Source organism: Chelonia mydas, chromosome 6, assembly GCF_015237465.2.
Source record: "Chelonia mydas isolate rCheMyd1 chromosome 6, rCheMyd1.pri.v2, whole genome shotgun sequence".
Classification (NCBI taxonomy): Eukaryota; Metazoa; Chordata; order Testudines; family Cheloniidae; genus Chelonia; species Chelonia mydas.
The window spans coordinates 100,166,984-100,184,836 of NC_051246.2; the positions used below are offsets into that span (position 1 = coordinate 100,166,984).

Here is a 17,853-nt window from a genome sequence, read left to right on the forward strand (position 1 = left end):
GTTGATGTTGGTGAAACGTCCCTTGTGATCCACCAGTGCTTGCAGCACTATTGAAAAGTACCCCTTGCGGTTTATGTACTCGCCGGCTTGGTGCTCCGGTGCCAAGATAGGGATATGGGTTCCGTCTATGGCCCCACCACAGTTAGGGAATCCCATTGCAGCAAAGCCATCGACTAGGACCTGCACATTTCCAGGGTCACTACCCTTGATATCAGCAGATCTTTGATTGCGTTGGCTACTTGCATCACAGCAGCCCCCACAGTAGATTTGCCCATTCCAAATTGATTCCCAACTGACCGGTAGCTGTCTGGCGTTCCAAGCTTCCATAGGGCTATTGCCACTCACGTCTCAACTGTGAGGGCTGCTCTCATCTTGGTATTCTTGCGCCTCAGGGCAGGGGAAAGCAAGTCACAAAGTTCCATGAAAGTGCCCTTACGCATGCGAAAGTTTCCCAGACCTGCAACACTATGCGGTCCCACCAGTCTGTGCTTGTTTCCCAAGCCCAGAATCGGCGTTCCACCGCATGAACTTGCCCCATTAGCACCATGATGCCTACATTGCCAGGGCCCGTGCTTTGAGAGAAGTCTGTGTCCATGTCCTCATCACTCAAGTCACCGCGCTGATGTCGCCTACTCGCCCGGTATCGCTTTGCCAGGTTCTGGTGCTGCATATACTGCTGGATAATGCATGTGGTGTTTAATGTGCTCCTAATTGCCAGAGTGATCTGAGCGGGCTCCATGCTTGCCGTGGTATGGCGTCTGCACAGGTAACTCAAGAAAAAAGGCGCAAAACGATTGTCTGCCCTTGCTTTCACGGAGGGAGGGAAGGAATGGGAGCCTGACAATATGTACCCAGAACCACCCGTGACAATGTTTTAGCGCCATCAGGCACTGGGATTTCTACCCAGAATTCAAATGGGCGGCGGAGACTGCGGGAACTGTGGGATAGCCACCCACAGTGCAACGCTCCGGAAGTCGACGGTTGCCTCGGTACTGTGGACACACTCTGCCGACTACATGCACTTAGAGCATTTGTGTGGGGACACACAATCAACTGTATAAAAACGCTTTCTATAAAACTTCTATAAATTCAACCTAATTTCGTAGTGTAGACATATCCTCTGCCTTCCCACCCTAATTCTTGCTCGCACAACCTATCTCTGCCCCTCTTCCCATTTCCACAGGCCACAGCCTGCCTCTCCCACACCATCCCTCGCCCCTCTGCATTCCCAGCTGATTCCTTCTCCTTCTCCATACTAGAGGAATGATCTCACTTCTGATGCCTGGCACCACAGTGGTCCCTACTGCCTGGGAGGAGTACTCGCAAGGGCACTTCTACTCAGCTCCTGCAGCCCTGAAATGGAACGCACCCAGTACAGGCATAATCTTCAGGGAATTTAGTTGCTAAACATTAACCAATATCTACTCAGCATGTGCAAACTGCAATTTTCAGAGGTTTGTTACTCAGCCACGTTTCGATGGATTTTTAGAGGGAGGACACATCCTGACACAAAGGCACCACTCCTGCTAAATTTCATGTGCCTATTCTAAAGCAAGGAGGTGCTGCAGCTTCTCAAGGAAACACTATGAGTTTTTTAAACATGAGTAAAACAATGTATTTCTCTACTTTGTTCTAGGAAACAAAAGCATCATTTTTACTGAATCTTTAAAAAACAAATTCAGCCTGAGGCATACACCTGGCATGGAAAATTTCAGCCTAAACAGTTAAACTTTGGGAAAGTTATATGCAATTGAAAACAAACTCTTATAATGGCAACCTTAACTATAGGATTCACTTCCATCTCCACCTATAATCAAGGCTTTTTTCTCTGTTCACACACACAAGACTCAACTAGGCCCTCATCCCTACCTGTTTTGACTATGACAACTTCTTCCTCACTGGCCTCGTTGAAACCCACACACCATCTATTCAATAAGTAGTTGCTAAGACTATCAGTCTTACTTATTCTTCCCACATCACTCCCCTCTTTAAATCCCTCTACTAGGTCTCTCTTTTCTGCTGTATCAAATTCCAACTTCTTGCTCCCACCTTTAAAATCCTACAGCTCTGCCTGTCCCTACTTGTCTGTTCTTATATCATCCTCCCCTTCCTTGCTCTACCTGCTTGTCTGGTTTTGCCACAAGCATCTTCATTCTTTCTTCCACACCATCACATGCAACACATGCAACAACCTCCCTGAACTAGTCTATAAAGCTACTATACCTATCCTCCTTAAAGTTAACCATATTCTCCCTGTACTTCCCTCCTATTGTTTATTACCCCCACTTGTTGCATCTTGTGTTAAATTAGATTATAAACTCTTCTGGGAAAATATTATGTCTTCCACAGTGCCTAGGACATTGGAGCCCCTCTCCAGATTAGGGCCTTTGAGTACTTCTACAATTTAATTAATTAGGAATTTTCTTCTTAATAATAAAATAAAATAATAATAATAATAATAATAACAACCACCATTCAGAGAGCTATTATGATATTTTTTGTCAGCTTTCATACACTTCCTGATAGATCATCTCCCCAGTTTCAATCACAAAACAAAAAAACCTCACAAAATTATATAACGTCATGATCATGTTAAACAACAACAAAAAAGGACGTTCAATATCAATGCTGTGATTTTATCTAAAAATACCCATGAGCTAAAATTTCATAGTATATATACGACACATAAAATCAACCATTGTTTAAAATGCCACCAATACTAGATAAAAAATGGTGGGTTTAATGCTGGAGCTTCATCCTTTATTTTAAATTATCTGGCTTTTAATTGTTAACAATTTTATGAAACACTATTAGATTTAAATATTTATTGAAGCTTTTATCTGTTGAGTCAGTAATGTCTTATCACAGAAATTGTTTGAACTAGCGAAAACTTTATATTTTAATATTTTGACTTTGCAAGATTTAGAATGCTAATATGTGTTAACTTAATTCAGTTACAATTTCTTTTCATACTAGCATCTTACCCTTTTTCAATTTGCGAACAGCTAACATACAATGGCTAGGAGATAGATCCCATATTCTTAAGGTTTTGTCATCACTTACAGTGGCACAAATAGGTAAATGAGGATGGGTGGCTAGACCCCAAACTTCCCCTTCCATGTGACCCTGTTAAAAAAAAAATCCATCAGGTAATTTTATTTCCAAAACTGAAAAAAAAAAAAAACACAAGGAAGCTACAAAGCTATACTGAGAATGTGCAAATCTTTGTTGGATGATAAAGAAAACTTCCTAATGAAAACACTCTTGGTTCAGTAATCAGCACAGAATATCTTAAAAATAAAAAGCTTCTGAGTAAAATGTAATATAAAATTAAAGTAAATTATGTTTGAGAAAATTGCCCAAGTGATCTGATTCACTAAATTATCTAATTTATAGAATCTTTTTGTTAACCTAACAATGACAGGCCAAATTGTCACTGGACTATTCATGTGAATAATTATGACCCAATTTGAGTTAGGAATTCACAAATGTGCATTCTATTACCAAGAAAAAGTCCAATTTGTACAAACTTCCTTTTATCATCCTTCAAAATACACATGCATTATTTTAAGTTTGTGCTTAAGATAAAAACATACTATAAACAAAACATCAGCATAGCAGAGCCTGACTCAAAAGAGATATAGAGATGTATAGACAGATACCTCTTTTGATTCAGGATCTAGTATGCTAATTTTAATAGTGTATGGGTATATGTACGTGTGTGTGTTTTAAAAATCTGTTCATGCATTGTTGCGCTATAATAGCTCTTCATACATATGGATTAAATATGCATCGTACATATATATGAACAGAAAAGAACAAAGCCACAAGAATGATTCAAGGTCTTGAAAACTCATGTTACAATCAGAGACTTAAGAAGCTCAGCCTGTTTAGGATATCAAAGAGAAGGCTAACGAGTGACTTATCATGGTTTATAGGTACCTACATAGAGAGAAGATATCTGATTGTACTGGGCTAGCAAAGCCCATAACAAGATCCAATGGCTGGGAGCTGAAACTACATCAATTCAAACCAGAAATAAGGTACTATATTTTAAACAGTGAGGTAATTAACCATTGGAACAACTTACCAAAGGGATGTAGTGGATTCGCCATCACTTGAAGTCTTTAAATCCAGAGTAGATGTCTTTCTAAAATATATGTTCTAGTTCAGTGGTTTTCAACCTTTTTTCATTTGCGGACCTCTAAAAAATTTCAAATGGAGGTGCGGACCCCTTTGGAAATCTTAGAAATAGTCTTCAGACCCCCAGGGGTCCACGGACCACAAGTTGAAAATCACTGCTCTAGTCCTACCAGAAATTATGGACATGTTGCAGGAATTACTGGGTGAAATTCTAGGGCCTATGTTTTGCAAAAGGTCAAACTAGATTATCATAATGGTCTCTTTTGGCCTTAAAATCTCTGAATTTAAAAGAGTTTTCAGACTTCATTAACAATTATAATGTTTATTATTTTATGTTACTTCTGATTGAAATACAGTATTATACTTGTGATAGAAACTTTCAAAGCCCAGCGGATTCTAGGAAGGAAATGGGGAAAAAAGAATATATGGGTAATTATGATGGGGTGTATTGACCCCACACCAGGGAACCAAGGGTTATCGAGCAGCTCTGAGTCCTGAAGGCCCAACCCAGCCGCACCTGCTGGGCATGCTCACAGTGGAGAGAGAGCTCAAAAGGAAGCAACTCAGTTCAGTCAGTGCGGACTGAGCAAAGGAGCAGTCTTATGCTGGTAACTCCTGGAGAGAGGCTGCAGGAGCTCCGCACTGCCTGGACCAGACCCCGCGGCAGAGCCACTGAAGGCCCCTGTGGAGACCAGGAACAGAGGGCTGGAACTGAACGACAAAGACTCTGGTGAGAATCCCCATACCTGTGAGTTCATAAGATGACACCTTTTGTGACTTTGAAAGGGGCTGAGAATGCAGTAGGAAGTGACCCAGTGAACAGGCTTGATGGCATCTGCCCCCCACGCTGCATATCGGACCAACCTGTCACAGGCTCTGGGTTGGAACCTGGTGGAGCAGGGAGGGCTCAGGTTCCCATACCACTGGCTGCAGAGTCTTGCAGCTGGGCGATGTGGCTACAGACTCTTGCCATTGGGTGCAAATGCCAGGCTCAGATGTTGAACACCCTGACAATAATACTTTAAAATGTACCTGAACCAGCAGAGTTATTGGTCCACTTTTATCCACCTCCAGTATTTCCCCATTCTTTGTGCCCACTAAAATATGCCCATGTCCTAACGATATGGCACGTATAGAAGGATTGTCTTCTAAGAGGAGACCTAAAACATTAAATTTTTAAAGATGTGAGAGTTTAATTTCAGAAGTATATACACGACACCCACATTTTACCAGATCATATTCAACAAAAAAGAAGTCCTAGCATTTTCCTGCCTACAAAACTTGGCTCCAGTTGTGGAGCTTTAGCACATATTAGCTAATTTTTAAAACGTGCATAATTTATTCTGTGCCAGCCTTCCAGTTTTTGTTACCCTGCCTTCCCTAATAACCGTGCCACATAAGGCAAGGATCCTCATGTTCAGCAGACTCTCCTTGAGGTTCAAACAAGGTGGAGAGCATTAACATGGCTATCTAATAAGCATGCTACAAACCTCAGTGAGAGAAATGTGCATACAGCTATGATTCTATCTATCTTAAAGTTACAGTGGAGTACATCAGTAAAATGTGTTAAACTACTATTTTAACTGCAATAGAAGTTTAATAAGCAAATAAGCACCCTTTTGACAGTCTAATGATGTAAGCTAAGAACAGAAAATTCTTAGTTTTTTAGGGAAGACAGACAGAGAAATCTCCAGAATATCAGATAGGGAAAGCTGTATATCAGGAACAACATCAGCCAGCAAATGGGAGAAATTTGAAGGAACAACAGGCCTGAAAACAGTTCAGTACTCGTACATGCTCACATGAAAACAAGCCAGAGTATTAAACCTTTAATAGAAAAAAAAATATTCTACCCTCCATTCCTTTTTTATCCAAGGCAGAACAGATAGGAAGATTAATCATGGAACCCCATGGTGCCATTTTTTAGAATAATTTTTCAGACCGTAATCTTTCTAATTTTTTTAAACTACCCTCACTTCTGTAGCACAGTAGTTCACTGAGGTCTGTGGAAGGAATAACAATTAGTTCAAAATCAACCTGCTGATTCAGCAAGATAGAAGACACTGTGAAGAGTTTATGCAAATGAACTTTCTGCAGCTTATAACTGTAATTCAGTGTAACTATTACTATATTTTTATAAGCCAAGCACAGATTCTCTCTTCAGACCGTGGGTTGGTACTAGGCTAAAGATGTAATATCTTCCAGGACAAATGTAGTTTTGTCATTGATCTTTGTGGCCCATATTCAAAATGCTCTAATTGGAGTGAGTGTTTATCCTCAAAGATTTACAAATATACTCAATTCACAAATAAAACTATTTTTTCCTTCCTGGTTAGTCTTGCAAACTCAATTTCTGATCAGTGTTAAGCTTGGTTCTTTCCTTCTGATGTATAATCATCAGTGGTAAAGGTTCTATAGAACAAGTTTTCCTTTCTGGATGTGAACAGGTGAAACTGACTGAGATTTAGTAAAAATTTCAGTTTTTGTTACTTAACTGAATCCCCGCATTCACTGTCTCCTGGTTGGCTTGGTCATAAGTACTAATAGGCATGAAAATCATTATTGTTGTCATAAAAGAACACAGATATGACAGTATACACAAAGGAAGCTGTGACAAAGTTCCTCCTCTACCTTGGTGGGTCTTGCGCTTATTGGCGGATTTGCTCACCTTGGAGCTTCAAGGCAGCCCTTAGTTTGGCCGTTTTCGTGAACCCACAGTCCAGGTCAACTCCGCCTGTGTCTGACCAGGAGTTGGGAGGTTTGGGGGGAACCCGGGCCCGCCCTCTACTCCGGGTTCCAGCCAAGGGCCCTGTGGAATGCAGCTGTCTAGAGTGCCTCCTGGAACAGCTGTGCGACAGCTACAACTCCTTGGGCTACTTCCCCATGGCCTCCTCCCAACACCTTCTCTATCCTCACCATAGGACCTTTCTCCTGGTGTCTGATAACGCTTGTACACCTCAGTCCTCCAACAGTATGCGTTCTCACTCTCAGCTCCTAGCGCCTCTTGCTCCCAGCTCCTTACACGTGCACCACAATCTGAAGTGAGCTCTTTTTTAAACCCAGGTGCCCTGATTAGCCTGCCTTAATTGATTCTAGCAGCTTCTTGATTGGCTGCAGGTGTTCTAAACAGCCTGTCTGTCTTAATTGTCTCCAGAAGGTTCCTGATTGTTCTGGAACCTTCCCTGTTACCTTACCCAGGGAAAAGGGACCTACTTAACCTGGGACTGCCTTCTATTACTCTCCTGTAGCCATCTGGCCCAACCATGTCACAAAGCATATATGTTAGGTTAGAAGTTGCTATTTTTACTTAGTCATTTTGCCAGAGTAGAAGCACACTTTAAATAGAACCCACAATAGTTTTCAAATACAACTTTATTATTTCCTTTTTCAATTTTTACTACAGCAAAACTTGATTTCCTTTTATTGCGGAAGAAGGAAACTTAGAAAAAAAAGCTTATTAAAGACAGTGTTTAAAGGCAGAATAAAATAGAGAGGTTTGATGTACTATACAATCACCTTTAGAGCCAGGGGCCAAAGCAGCTCGTTTGATGGCATAGGTTTTGAGACAGCGTTCAAAGGTGTCATCCCAGAGAGCCACTACCCCATCCTTTCCACCAGTTACAAATCCCTGCCCAAAAAAGTACAAGAAGATTAGTTCATAGGTTGTCATCAGTAGCCTTAATAATAATGTAGCTGTAAAATCATAGAATCATACAAGTTAGAGATGGAAAAGATCTATTAGATCTTCTGGTCCTGCCAATGCAATATAAGTCTCTACTGTGCATTTTTAGTGCTTTGTCCAGTCTGCTTTTTAAAGTCCTGCACCTGTCACTCTCAAGAAGACTATTCAGTGGCCTAATACATTTCACTGTCTGGATGTTTTACTGATAGTTAGCCTAAATTTTCTATTTCTTAATTTTACCCCTAGATCTGGACCTCCCAGATCACTTTTACAATGGGCCTGGACTAGCAGGGAATGTGGGGAAAGCTTACATCTGTATCTGAACTTTGTGGCTTGGGACCCTTTTCTCAAACAGGAATACTCTATTTCTATTCTCCTGCCTATGTCAGAAGACTGAAATTGTTTCATAGGGGGGAAAATATTGACAAAAGATAAACTGGCAATACAGCTGGAATCGTTTGATGTTATAAATTAGGAAAAACACAGTTTTGTCGTAAACCCCCATTCCTATACCTAAATTAATTATAACTGTGACAAAAAATGAACACTGTAGCTCCTTTGGCTCAAAAGGACATACTCTGGTTTAAACTTATATCTATTCCAGATGACTAAAGCCTAGTGTACATTCAAGTTTTGTACCAATGTTACTATTTTGGCCAGCAGTGTTTGTTTGTTTTTTCACACTGAAATAGTTATGCAGGTACAACTGCTGAACTGGGACGCAGCTGAACTGATATAAAGGTGCCTTATACTGATGTAGCTTATTCCCCTTCCCATATTGGAATACCCATACCAATATATCTTTATATTAACAGAAGTATATCAAACTAGAGGGCTTGTGTTGCTTTAACTATGCAAGCAGAGTTAAAGTGGTAGAGTGCAGACAAGGCCTTACTGTATGTTGGCACTGTAACAGTGTTCAATTTGTAATCCAACAAAGCCCATATAATAGTTACTAGATTATATACATAAGGATACAGGATTATATACAATGGAAGTAGTTAAAAAGTTTATTTCATTTACGAATTTTCTACCAGTTTGGAAGAAATTTCCTATGCATAAAATGATGAAAACTGCTATAAATGGTAGAAAGTTTTTAGGTCTGGCCATGTACATGAAGCAAGCCTTAGATCTATATTTTCTAATGCAAACAGCATCTGCTTAGGGTTGTCAGGCATCTGATTTTCAACCGGAACGCCCGGTTGAAAAGGGATCCTGGTGGCTCCAGCCAGCAAAGCTGACCGGGCCAATAAAAATCTGGTCGGCGGTGCAGCGGGGCTAAGGCAGGCTCCCTGCCTGCCTTGGCTCTGCGCAGCTCCCCGGAAGCGGCTGGCTTGTCCCTGCGGCACGGCCCCTAGGCTCAGGGGCAATTTAGGAAGCTCTGTGTGCTGCCCCTGCCCCCAGGGCTGGCCCTGCAGCTTCCACTGGCCGGGAACTGCGACCAATGGGAGCTGTGGGGGCAGTGCCTGTGGGCAGGGGCAGCACGCAGAGACCCCTGGCCCGTCTGCCTAAGGGCCGCAGGGACATGCTGGCTGCTTCCAGGTGTAGTGCGGAGCCAGGGCGGAAAGGCAGGCAGTGAGCCTGCCTTAGTTTCGCTGCACTGCCGACCAGGAGCCGCCTGAGGTAAGCACTTCCTGGCTGAAGCCCGCACCCTGAACTCCCTCCTGCACACCACCCTCCTGCCCCAGGTCAGAACCCTCTCCCACATCCTAACCCCAGACCCCCATCCCTACCCCAACCCAACTCCCTGCCCCAGGTCAGAACTCCCTCCCGTATGCTAACTCTCTCCCAGACCCCACACCCTCACCCCAACCCGCTGCCCAAGGTCAGAACCCCTGCCCCCAGCCCTGAGCCCCCTCTTGCATCTCAAACCCTTTATCCCCAGCCCCACGCCAGAGCCCACACCTCCAGCTGGAGCCTGCACCCCCTCCTGCGCCCCAGCCCTGAGTCCGCTCCTGCACTCCAAACCTCTCATCCCCAGCACGATCCCAGAGCCCTCCTCCCACACCTCAGTTCCCTGCCCCAGACCTGAGCCCCCTCCCACAACCTGAACCCCTCATTTCTGGCCCCACCCTGGAGCCCACACTCCCAGCTGGAGGCCTCACCCCCTCCCTCACCCCAACCTCCTGCCCCAGTCCAGTGAAAGTGAGTGAGGGTGGGCAAAAGCAAGCGATAGAGGGAGGGGGGCTGGAGTGAGTGGGGGCGGGGCCTCAGGGAAGGGGCAGAGCAGGGTAAGGGTGTTTGGTTTTGTGCAGCTAGAAAGTTGGCAACCATACATCTGCTTAAGTCTTCACATAGTAACAAACATCACTGGCATATGTTTCTTTTAATGCAATGTAATCGAATCTCCTTTCACCCCCTGAAAGTCTCTCCACTTTATCTGCTTTATTCACTTTTACTCTTAAGGCATCATTAAAGAAGGAGGACATGCAGCTCTTAAAAATCAATGAGAGGAGTCACTGTAATATGATGATACAATGCACTTCCTCCTACTAGGAAATGCAACACTCTCTGTTCCCGCTGACTTGAGAGTGGGGAGCACCATCTAGAATAGGGTGACCAGATGTCCCAATTTTAGAGGGACAGTCCCAATTTTTGGATCTTTTTCTTATATAGGTTCCTATTACCCCCCACCCCATCCCGATTTTTCACATTTGCTGTCTGGTCACCCTAATCTAGAATCCTGAACTCCAATTATATGGTAATAGACTACATTCATGTGAGGCCTAGCCACAAAGAGATTTTTATTAATCCAAACTATGTCTCATTTAAAATCCAAATAGTTCACTTACTTTTTCTAATGCATGCATGCTAAATACTGGACCATCGTGTGCTTTAACTGTTTTTATGAGAAACAAATCTCTCCAGATACACACATCCCCAGTGGAAGTTCCAGAGAATGCCATCTCTTCAGTCCAGCCGTATACTGCACACATCATTGTATCAGTTCTTCCCATTGCACCTATGCAGCCCTTTCTCCCAATCAGTCCTCCCCCTGGTTTAGAATAAAAACAAGTAATCAAATGCTTGCATAAGTATCACTTTCAAAATAATTTATAGGGCAACCTATCCAGAATAATAAATCTGTTTCCCTCTAGCTTTGGAATAAGCAAACTTTGAAGGTTCTTCACAAATCATTACTTCTCACCTTCCCCCACTTTTTGGCACCTTTGAAGAAAAAGAATGCATCTCACCTTTAGGAATTCATTTTACATGCTACTTGAATCAGGACTTGAATTTATATACACACACAGGTAAACATACATACAGATATATCAGAGGGAGTGAGTGAGTGAGAGTGTCTAAATACAGACTTTAATTTTCTGTCATATGATAGTATGGTATAAAGATTTTAATGGAATGAGTTTGGGATGACCATATTACTCCAATGTAAAAACTTTAAACCCTACCAACACATTCTTTTCATGCTATATCTTTGAAGGAAAGTTATTTTAGAACTTTAGCTTTAAAATTTGTGTTGATACAGTATCCTGTACTGGCCTATAAGTGACAGAAATGTTATTACCAATATTTTTTAAAAGCCTCTAAATTGTATGTCAAATAGTTTCTGTATATCAGGATGCCCATGTCCAGTATCTTGTGACCTGTCAGGCGCGAAAACGAGATGTGAATTTTCACAAAATTCTCAGAGTAACTCAGAGTAACATGTTTGAGACAACATGTTTGAGTTGTCTCAGTGCCACCTAACAGATGAAGATCTAGGGATTCTTATATCTTCAAAGCACTGTGCTATATCTTCAGTGACAAACCTCTGGATGTGTTTGCCTGCATTTGGCACTGATGAAGATTTCCCCCCAAAAACATACTTCAGTATCATGTGGTCTCAGGTCCACCAGTTCCAGCTCTAGTTTCAGTAGTGGATCTTGACTTAGAATATAGTAGGACTGATCTCTATCTCAGTGCTTATACTCACAATGATAAATCTCCTTCACAATGACCGACTATCTCTACACTTTCTACAGGATACTGCCACTATGTGCATTCTTGAGTTTATGAAAAAGTATGTACGGAGAATATGTCATAAGGGCCCCAATTTCACCGACCCATCGGGCAGAGGTGATAGAGACATAAAAGGCCGTTTTCATTAATAAGTGAAGGTAGGACCACGTTGCCATCAGTTCAAACAGAGGTCTAGTAAGAGAGAGTAGAACAAGGCCGGGGTAAGATCCTGTATATGGGGGGAAATATTTTGGAGACCTTTCAGGAAACATTTTATGAGTGGATGTGTGAAGACAGAATGGCTGTCTATTGTGGCAGTGAAAAGTGGCGATGGCTGCCAAATGCACACGAATGGTGTTGGTGGATAATCCTTACCATTTAGGGTGTAAAATATAGTCTAGGACAGGGATCGGCAACCTTTGACACATGGCCCGTCAGGGAAATCTACTGGCGGGCCGGGACGGTTTGTTTACTTGCAGCATCCGCAGGTTCAGCCGATCGCAGCTCCCACTGGTCACGGTTCGCCGTTCCAGGCCAATGGGGGCTGCAGGAAGCAGCGGCCAGCATATCCCTCAGCCTGCACTGCTTCCCGCAGCCCCCATTGGCCTGGAACGGTGAACTGCAGCCAGTGGGAGCTGCGATCGGCCAAACCTGTGGATACTGCAGGTAAACAAACCGTCCTGGCCCACCAGCGGATTTCTCTGATGGGCTGCATGCCAGAGGTTGCCGATCCCTGGTCTAGGATAAGTGGTAGTTGAGCGCTTATTGCATCAACCTGATGGGAGGTGCATCAGCATTGGAACCTAGTCCATTTGTGACACTAAGTGCATCTAGTCGTGTTGCGTCTGCTATTCCAGAGTATCTGTTTAACTGCATCTGAACAGGTTATTTCCAAATCCAAGAACCACGGAGGAGCCAGGCTTTGAGGTGGAGCATCTGTGGATTGGGATGGAGAAGATCAGTTGGCATACCATCATGCAAAAGAGGTAAGTATACTAGATCTCTCGTGGAAATGTTGGAGCGATAAGGATAACATAGGTTCAATCCCCCTGAATCTTGTGGAGTACTCAAAACAGAAAGGGGAAGGGGAAGACATAGAGCAGTGGTGTATCCCATGGGATGAGGAATGTGTCTTCCAAAGACCTGTGTCCCAGTCCAACTCTTGAGCAGAATTGAGGGCATCAGACATTTTGTGGTGTAGCAAAAAGATCTATGTGGGGGAATCCCCAGTGGTTGAACATAAGCTGAAGGAGTTGCTTATCCAGTTCCCAGTTGTGATCATGGAAGAATCTTCTGCTCAATGAGTCCACAGTGAAGTTCTGGTGTCCAGGGAGGAATGTGGCTGAGATGGTGATGTCGTGTTGGAGGCACTGAAATTATGGAACTGGTGTAGCCGAGTATAAAGAGTGGGACCTTGCTCTGCCTTGTCTGTTGATGTAAAAACATGCAGATGATATTGTCCATCATGACTTTGACGGTGCGATATGCAATCAGTGGGAGGAAACATCGCCAGGCATTGCGGACTACCTGTATCTCTAGGATGCTGATGTGTAGGGTGGATTTGGTTAAAGACCATCTGCCCTCCACCATATGAGTGTGAAGGTGCACTCCCCAACCGAGGAAGGAGGTGTCAGTTGTTAGAATCATGATCGGTGCTGGCTGAAGGAAATGAACCCCAACACAGATGTTCTTGGGCTGTGTCTACCAGAGTAGTGAGTCCTTTACCGTCCTCGGCATGAATAACAGTTTATGGCTGCTGTGTCCGTGAGGGACATATGCTGTACAGACATATGCCTGAAGACATCACATGTGTAATCATGTGTGCTTTACCCATGAACATGGTGGCGGTCATGTGTCATATTAGCTGGAGACACATTCTGTTGGAAATCTGGGACAGGCTTGTACCTTGGATACAAGATCCACCATAGTCAAGAATCTGTGAGGTGGAAGGAAGGCTCTGTCTTGTACGGCATCTAGTTGTGCGCCGATGAACTCCAGGTGTTGTACTGGTAAGTTCACACTGTGGCCTAGATTTGTGAAAAGGTCCATTGAGATCTGGACGGCACGAAGAGTGTTGGCTTTGGATGAGACCTTGTGGAGACAGTTGCCTAAGTATGGAAAGATGATGACACCTTGTTTACTTAGGTAGGCAGCAATTACCGCAAGGACTTTGGAGAATACACAAGGGGCTGTCAACAGTCCAAAAGGCAGTACCTTGTACTGATTATGTTTGGCTCCCATGGGGAACTGGAGAAACCATCTGTGGGCCAGGTGTATTGTGAAATGGGAATACATATCTCGGAGGTCGAGGGCCGAGAGCCAGTCCCCCTGTTCCAGTGCTGGGATAATGGTAGAGAAGGTAACCATCTTGAAGTGTTGCAGTTTGACAAACTTGTTTAGGTTTTGAAGGTCCAGGATCGGCTGTCAGCTGCCGGATTTCTTCTGGATCAGAAAAAAATTCTAGAAACTCATTCCTCTGTGTTGGGAAGGGACCAGTTCTATGTCTCACAGGTGAAGAAGATGAATTATTTCTTCTCATAGAATGGGTTCATGAGGGGGTCCCTGAAGAGGGACAGGGAATGAGGAAGGATAGATAGGAAAGGGATGGAGTATCCTTCCCTGATGATCTCTAGAACCCATATGTCTGAGGTGATTAGTCTCCAAGATTGAAAGAATGGAGCTAATCCGTCACCAAACTGGTGGTATGTCGAAGATGGTTGATGTGACTGGAAAAGGGGGAGGCTTCTTGAGGCCTTGACCTACCTTCAAAATTGTTGCTTGGTTGCAGGTGTGAGAGAGGTAGTCCCTTGAGGAGTGGCCTGTCTACGTTTGGTAGGGGGCTTTTGTTGTTGGCGCTGAGTGTCATAGTGCTGCTGAGGAGGGTACTGCGGTGGTCAGGATCGTAGGGGGAGATGATATTTTTGTAGGTGTCTCTTTGGCACTGGTGTGTAAATATTAAGGGAGAGGAGAGTAGCTTAGCAGTCTTTAAGGGAGTGTAGGGAATCAACCGTATGCACCATGAATAGTCTGGGGCCCTCAAAGGGTAAGTCTTCAACTGTGGTTTGTACTGCCTTAGGAAAGCCTGAGAGGTGCAATCATGATGCCCGCCTCATAACCATGCAGTTGCGATGGAGCGAGAGTGATATCTGCAATGAGGCTCGTAGGGCTGTATGGGCCAAGAGGTATCCCTCAGATATAAGCACCTGGAATTGTTCTTTCTTGGCCTCAGGAAGGTTATGGCAGAGTTCCTCTATTTTGGAGTAACTGAGGTAGTTGTACTTGGCCATAAGAGCCTCGTAATTAGCTATTCAAAATTGGAGTGTGGCAGATGAATAAGCCTTGCGTCCAAATAAATTAAGCATTTCCAGTGTCTGTCCTGACAGGTAGATACTTGTTGTCCTTTCTCTTCCTAGGATCATAGAATATCAGGGTTGGAAGGGACCTCAGGAGGTCATCTAGTCCAACCCCCTGCTCAAAGCAGGACCAATCCCAACTAAATCATCCCAGCCAGGGCTTTGTCAAGCCTGACCTTAAAAACTTCTAAGGAAGGAGATTCCACCACCTCCCTAGGTAATGCATTCCAGTGTTTCATCACCCTTCTAGTGAAAAAGTTTTTCCTAATATCCAACCTAAACCTCCCCACTGCAACTTGAGATCATTACTCTTGCACCATATTAACTACTAGGGAATCTGGGGTGGGATGCGAGAAAAGAAATTCCACTTCTTTTGCAATAACATTTTTTGTCTGCCCATTTTCAGGTTGGAGGGATGGCCACTGGGGTCTGCCAGAGCACTTTTGCAGGATTGAGAAGAACCTTGTTGATAGGTAGGGCAATTTTGGAGAAAGATAATGTGTGCAGGACATCGAGCAATTTATGCTCCTGATCTTTCACTTCCTCCAAAGGAATCTGGAAGGAGACTGCAATTCTGTGGACTAATTCTTGAATGTGTCTGAAGTTGTCAGCAGCAGTAGGATATGGGGGCATGATAGCCTCATTGGGGGAAGAAGAGGAGAAATATAATGTTGGTGGAGCTTCCTCCTCCTGTTCTTCCCCCTCATTCAGTACTTTGATGGGGAGGTTCAGTCTCTGGTGCGCAAGAGACCAATGGAGAAGGGAGATGTATAGTTCTCTGGCATTGCTTCATGGGAGGCTTCCCGAATTGTGCCCTATACATGTCCCCAGGGTCCCAATATGGCCAATGTGGAGGAGTGGAATGTGTAGTTGCATCCACAGTGGTCCATAACAGGATTGTGGTCCAGATGTGGATTGCAAATAGTGAGGATGTGTAGATGAAGTCGTTGGAGCCTGTCTTGAATAAGAGGGTGCGATGGAGCACTCCTCCTTCTCTTCTTCCTCCTCGTCACTGGGGAAGGAGGGTGCCCTTGTCAGGGGAACAACAAGGAGTCTGGTGGCACCTTAAAGACTAGTCTTTAAGGTGCCACCAGACTCCTTCTTGTTTTTGTGGATAAAGACTAACATGGCTACCCCCGATACTTGTCGGGGGGAAAAGGGAAGAATGTTATGAGTCCAGAGAGGAGGGTGGAAGTGGGAGGAGGTCATGTCTGAGCAGAGGTGACTCGGGCATGTCAGATACAAGCTGGTCTTTTCGGTATCTAAATTCCTGGGGAGGAGGAAGGAGCATCATCAGCACCAGTACATGACTCGGTGCCCAGGTGGAGCTGAAGACTTGGTCAGTGCTGAGGACTCGCTCAGTGCCGACGGCTTTGTTGGTACTGAGGACCTGGTTGATGCTGGCAGTTTTGGTGGGGCCAAGGACTTGCTCTGTGTCGATGGATTCAATTGTGCCAAAAAGGACGCCAGTGCCGGTGGTTTTGTAAGTGCCATAGCTCCTGAAGTCAGTCTGTCTTGGTCTCCAGAGCCGAGATATGGTGCTGAGGGCTGTGGCTCTGCCTGGTTAGGTCCTTAGTTTCATGCCGAAACAAGAGGAAGTCAGGTCCTGGAGCAATGTCCCCTGTCAGATGATGTTGAGGCAACTGACCTCACAGGGGAAGGTGTTCTGGCGAGCTGTGCCTCAGAGTGTGAAGAGGGAGCCTGTTTCTTCTTGTCAGAGCAAGAAAGACACAACTTTCTCTTAGAGGGACGTGGGGAATGAGGATCAGTGGACAACCTGGCACAGCGTGAAAGCCACATGGGGGAGAGTCCAGGGCCGGGTGCGATGCTGGGCGCTGTGATTTCTCCATGAGGAGAAGTTATAACCGAATGTTCCAGTCTTTTCTGCTCTGGCAGTCAAGTTGTGACAGTGGGAACACTTCTGTGGGATGTGTTCCTCTTCCAGAAAGTGAACGCACTGCGGGTGGCTGTCCATTACTGGAGGGCGTTATAGCAAGAGTTGCACCTCTTAAACCTGGGAGATCTGGGCATAAGGGTGAGGAAAAAAGCTTCCTGGTTCGGAAGGGTGAGAAGCAGGGAAATGAAAACCTAACTGATGAGGTAATCATAAAGGTGAAGCAAAAACAAATGTTTTTTGATAGAGGGAAGAAGAAGAAGTTCTAAATTACACTAAAACTGACAGGTAAGGCATTATTCTAATGAGGCAAAAAGGAGAAGCGGGCTCTTCTGCGGATTCCATCCCAGACCAAAGGCAGTAGAGAAGGAACTCGGGGGTGGGGGCGGTCAGACAGCACAACAATATATATATATGTCCCACTCATGGCGTGAGAGAGGAGAGGTGTGAATGTGCAGTCTGACGGGCACTGCTGATGAAGATTTCCGATCCCAGGGGCAAGGGGTGCTGCTGCACCTACAGTGGAGAACCCATAGGGACAATATTCAAAGAAGAGTTAATCTTCTCAGCAACAGCTTGCCAGCATTGTAATAACTTTATTAAACAGCAGCCTACTGTGGCCTGGGTTGAACCTGGATAATTTCTTGGGCAGTCCATGACTGAGATGACTAGGGTGACTGTTTTCCTTGCCGTTAAATGTTCTATAGCTCTTAGGATGAATCTTAAAAGGAATGGGAAGGATTCACCCGAGCCAGTTTATTTTCAGAACTACTGATGATGTCTGAGTATTTGGAGGTCTTGTCAACACAATAGTTTTCTCC

At 44.3% G+C, this 17,853-nt stretch overlaps 1 protein-coding gene across 4 annotated transcripts in view; it reads right to left on the reverse strand.

Annotated features, from left to right (window-relative positions):
• The window catches only part of EML5 (EMAP like 5), a 299,416-nt gene that overhangs the window by 94,162 nt on the left and 187,401 nt on the right, over positions 1 to 17,853 (reverse strand). For all 4 annotated transcript variants that reach the window (XM_043547824.1, XM_007055929.4, XM_043547826.1 and 1 more), the window contains exons 18-21: positions 10,618 to 10,820; positions 7,660 to 7,771; positions 5,176 to 5,303; positions 2,985 to 3,126 (exon numbers count right to left, since the gene is read on the reverse strand). In XM_043547824.1, the coding sequence (XP_043403759.1) occupies positions 2,985 to 3,126; positions 5,176 to 5,303; positions 7,660 to 7,771; positions 10,618 to 10,820 (585 nt within the window). The remainder of the gene's footprint in view (positions 1 to 2,984; positions 3,127 to 5,175; positions 5,304 to 7,659; positions 7,772 to 10,617; positions 10,821 to 17,853) is intronic.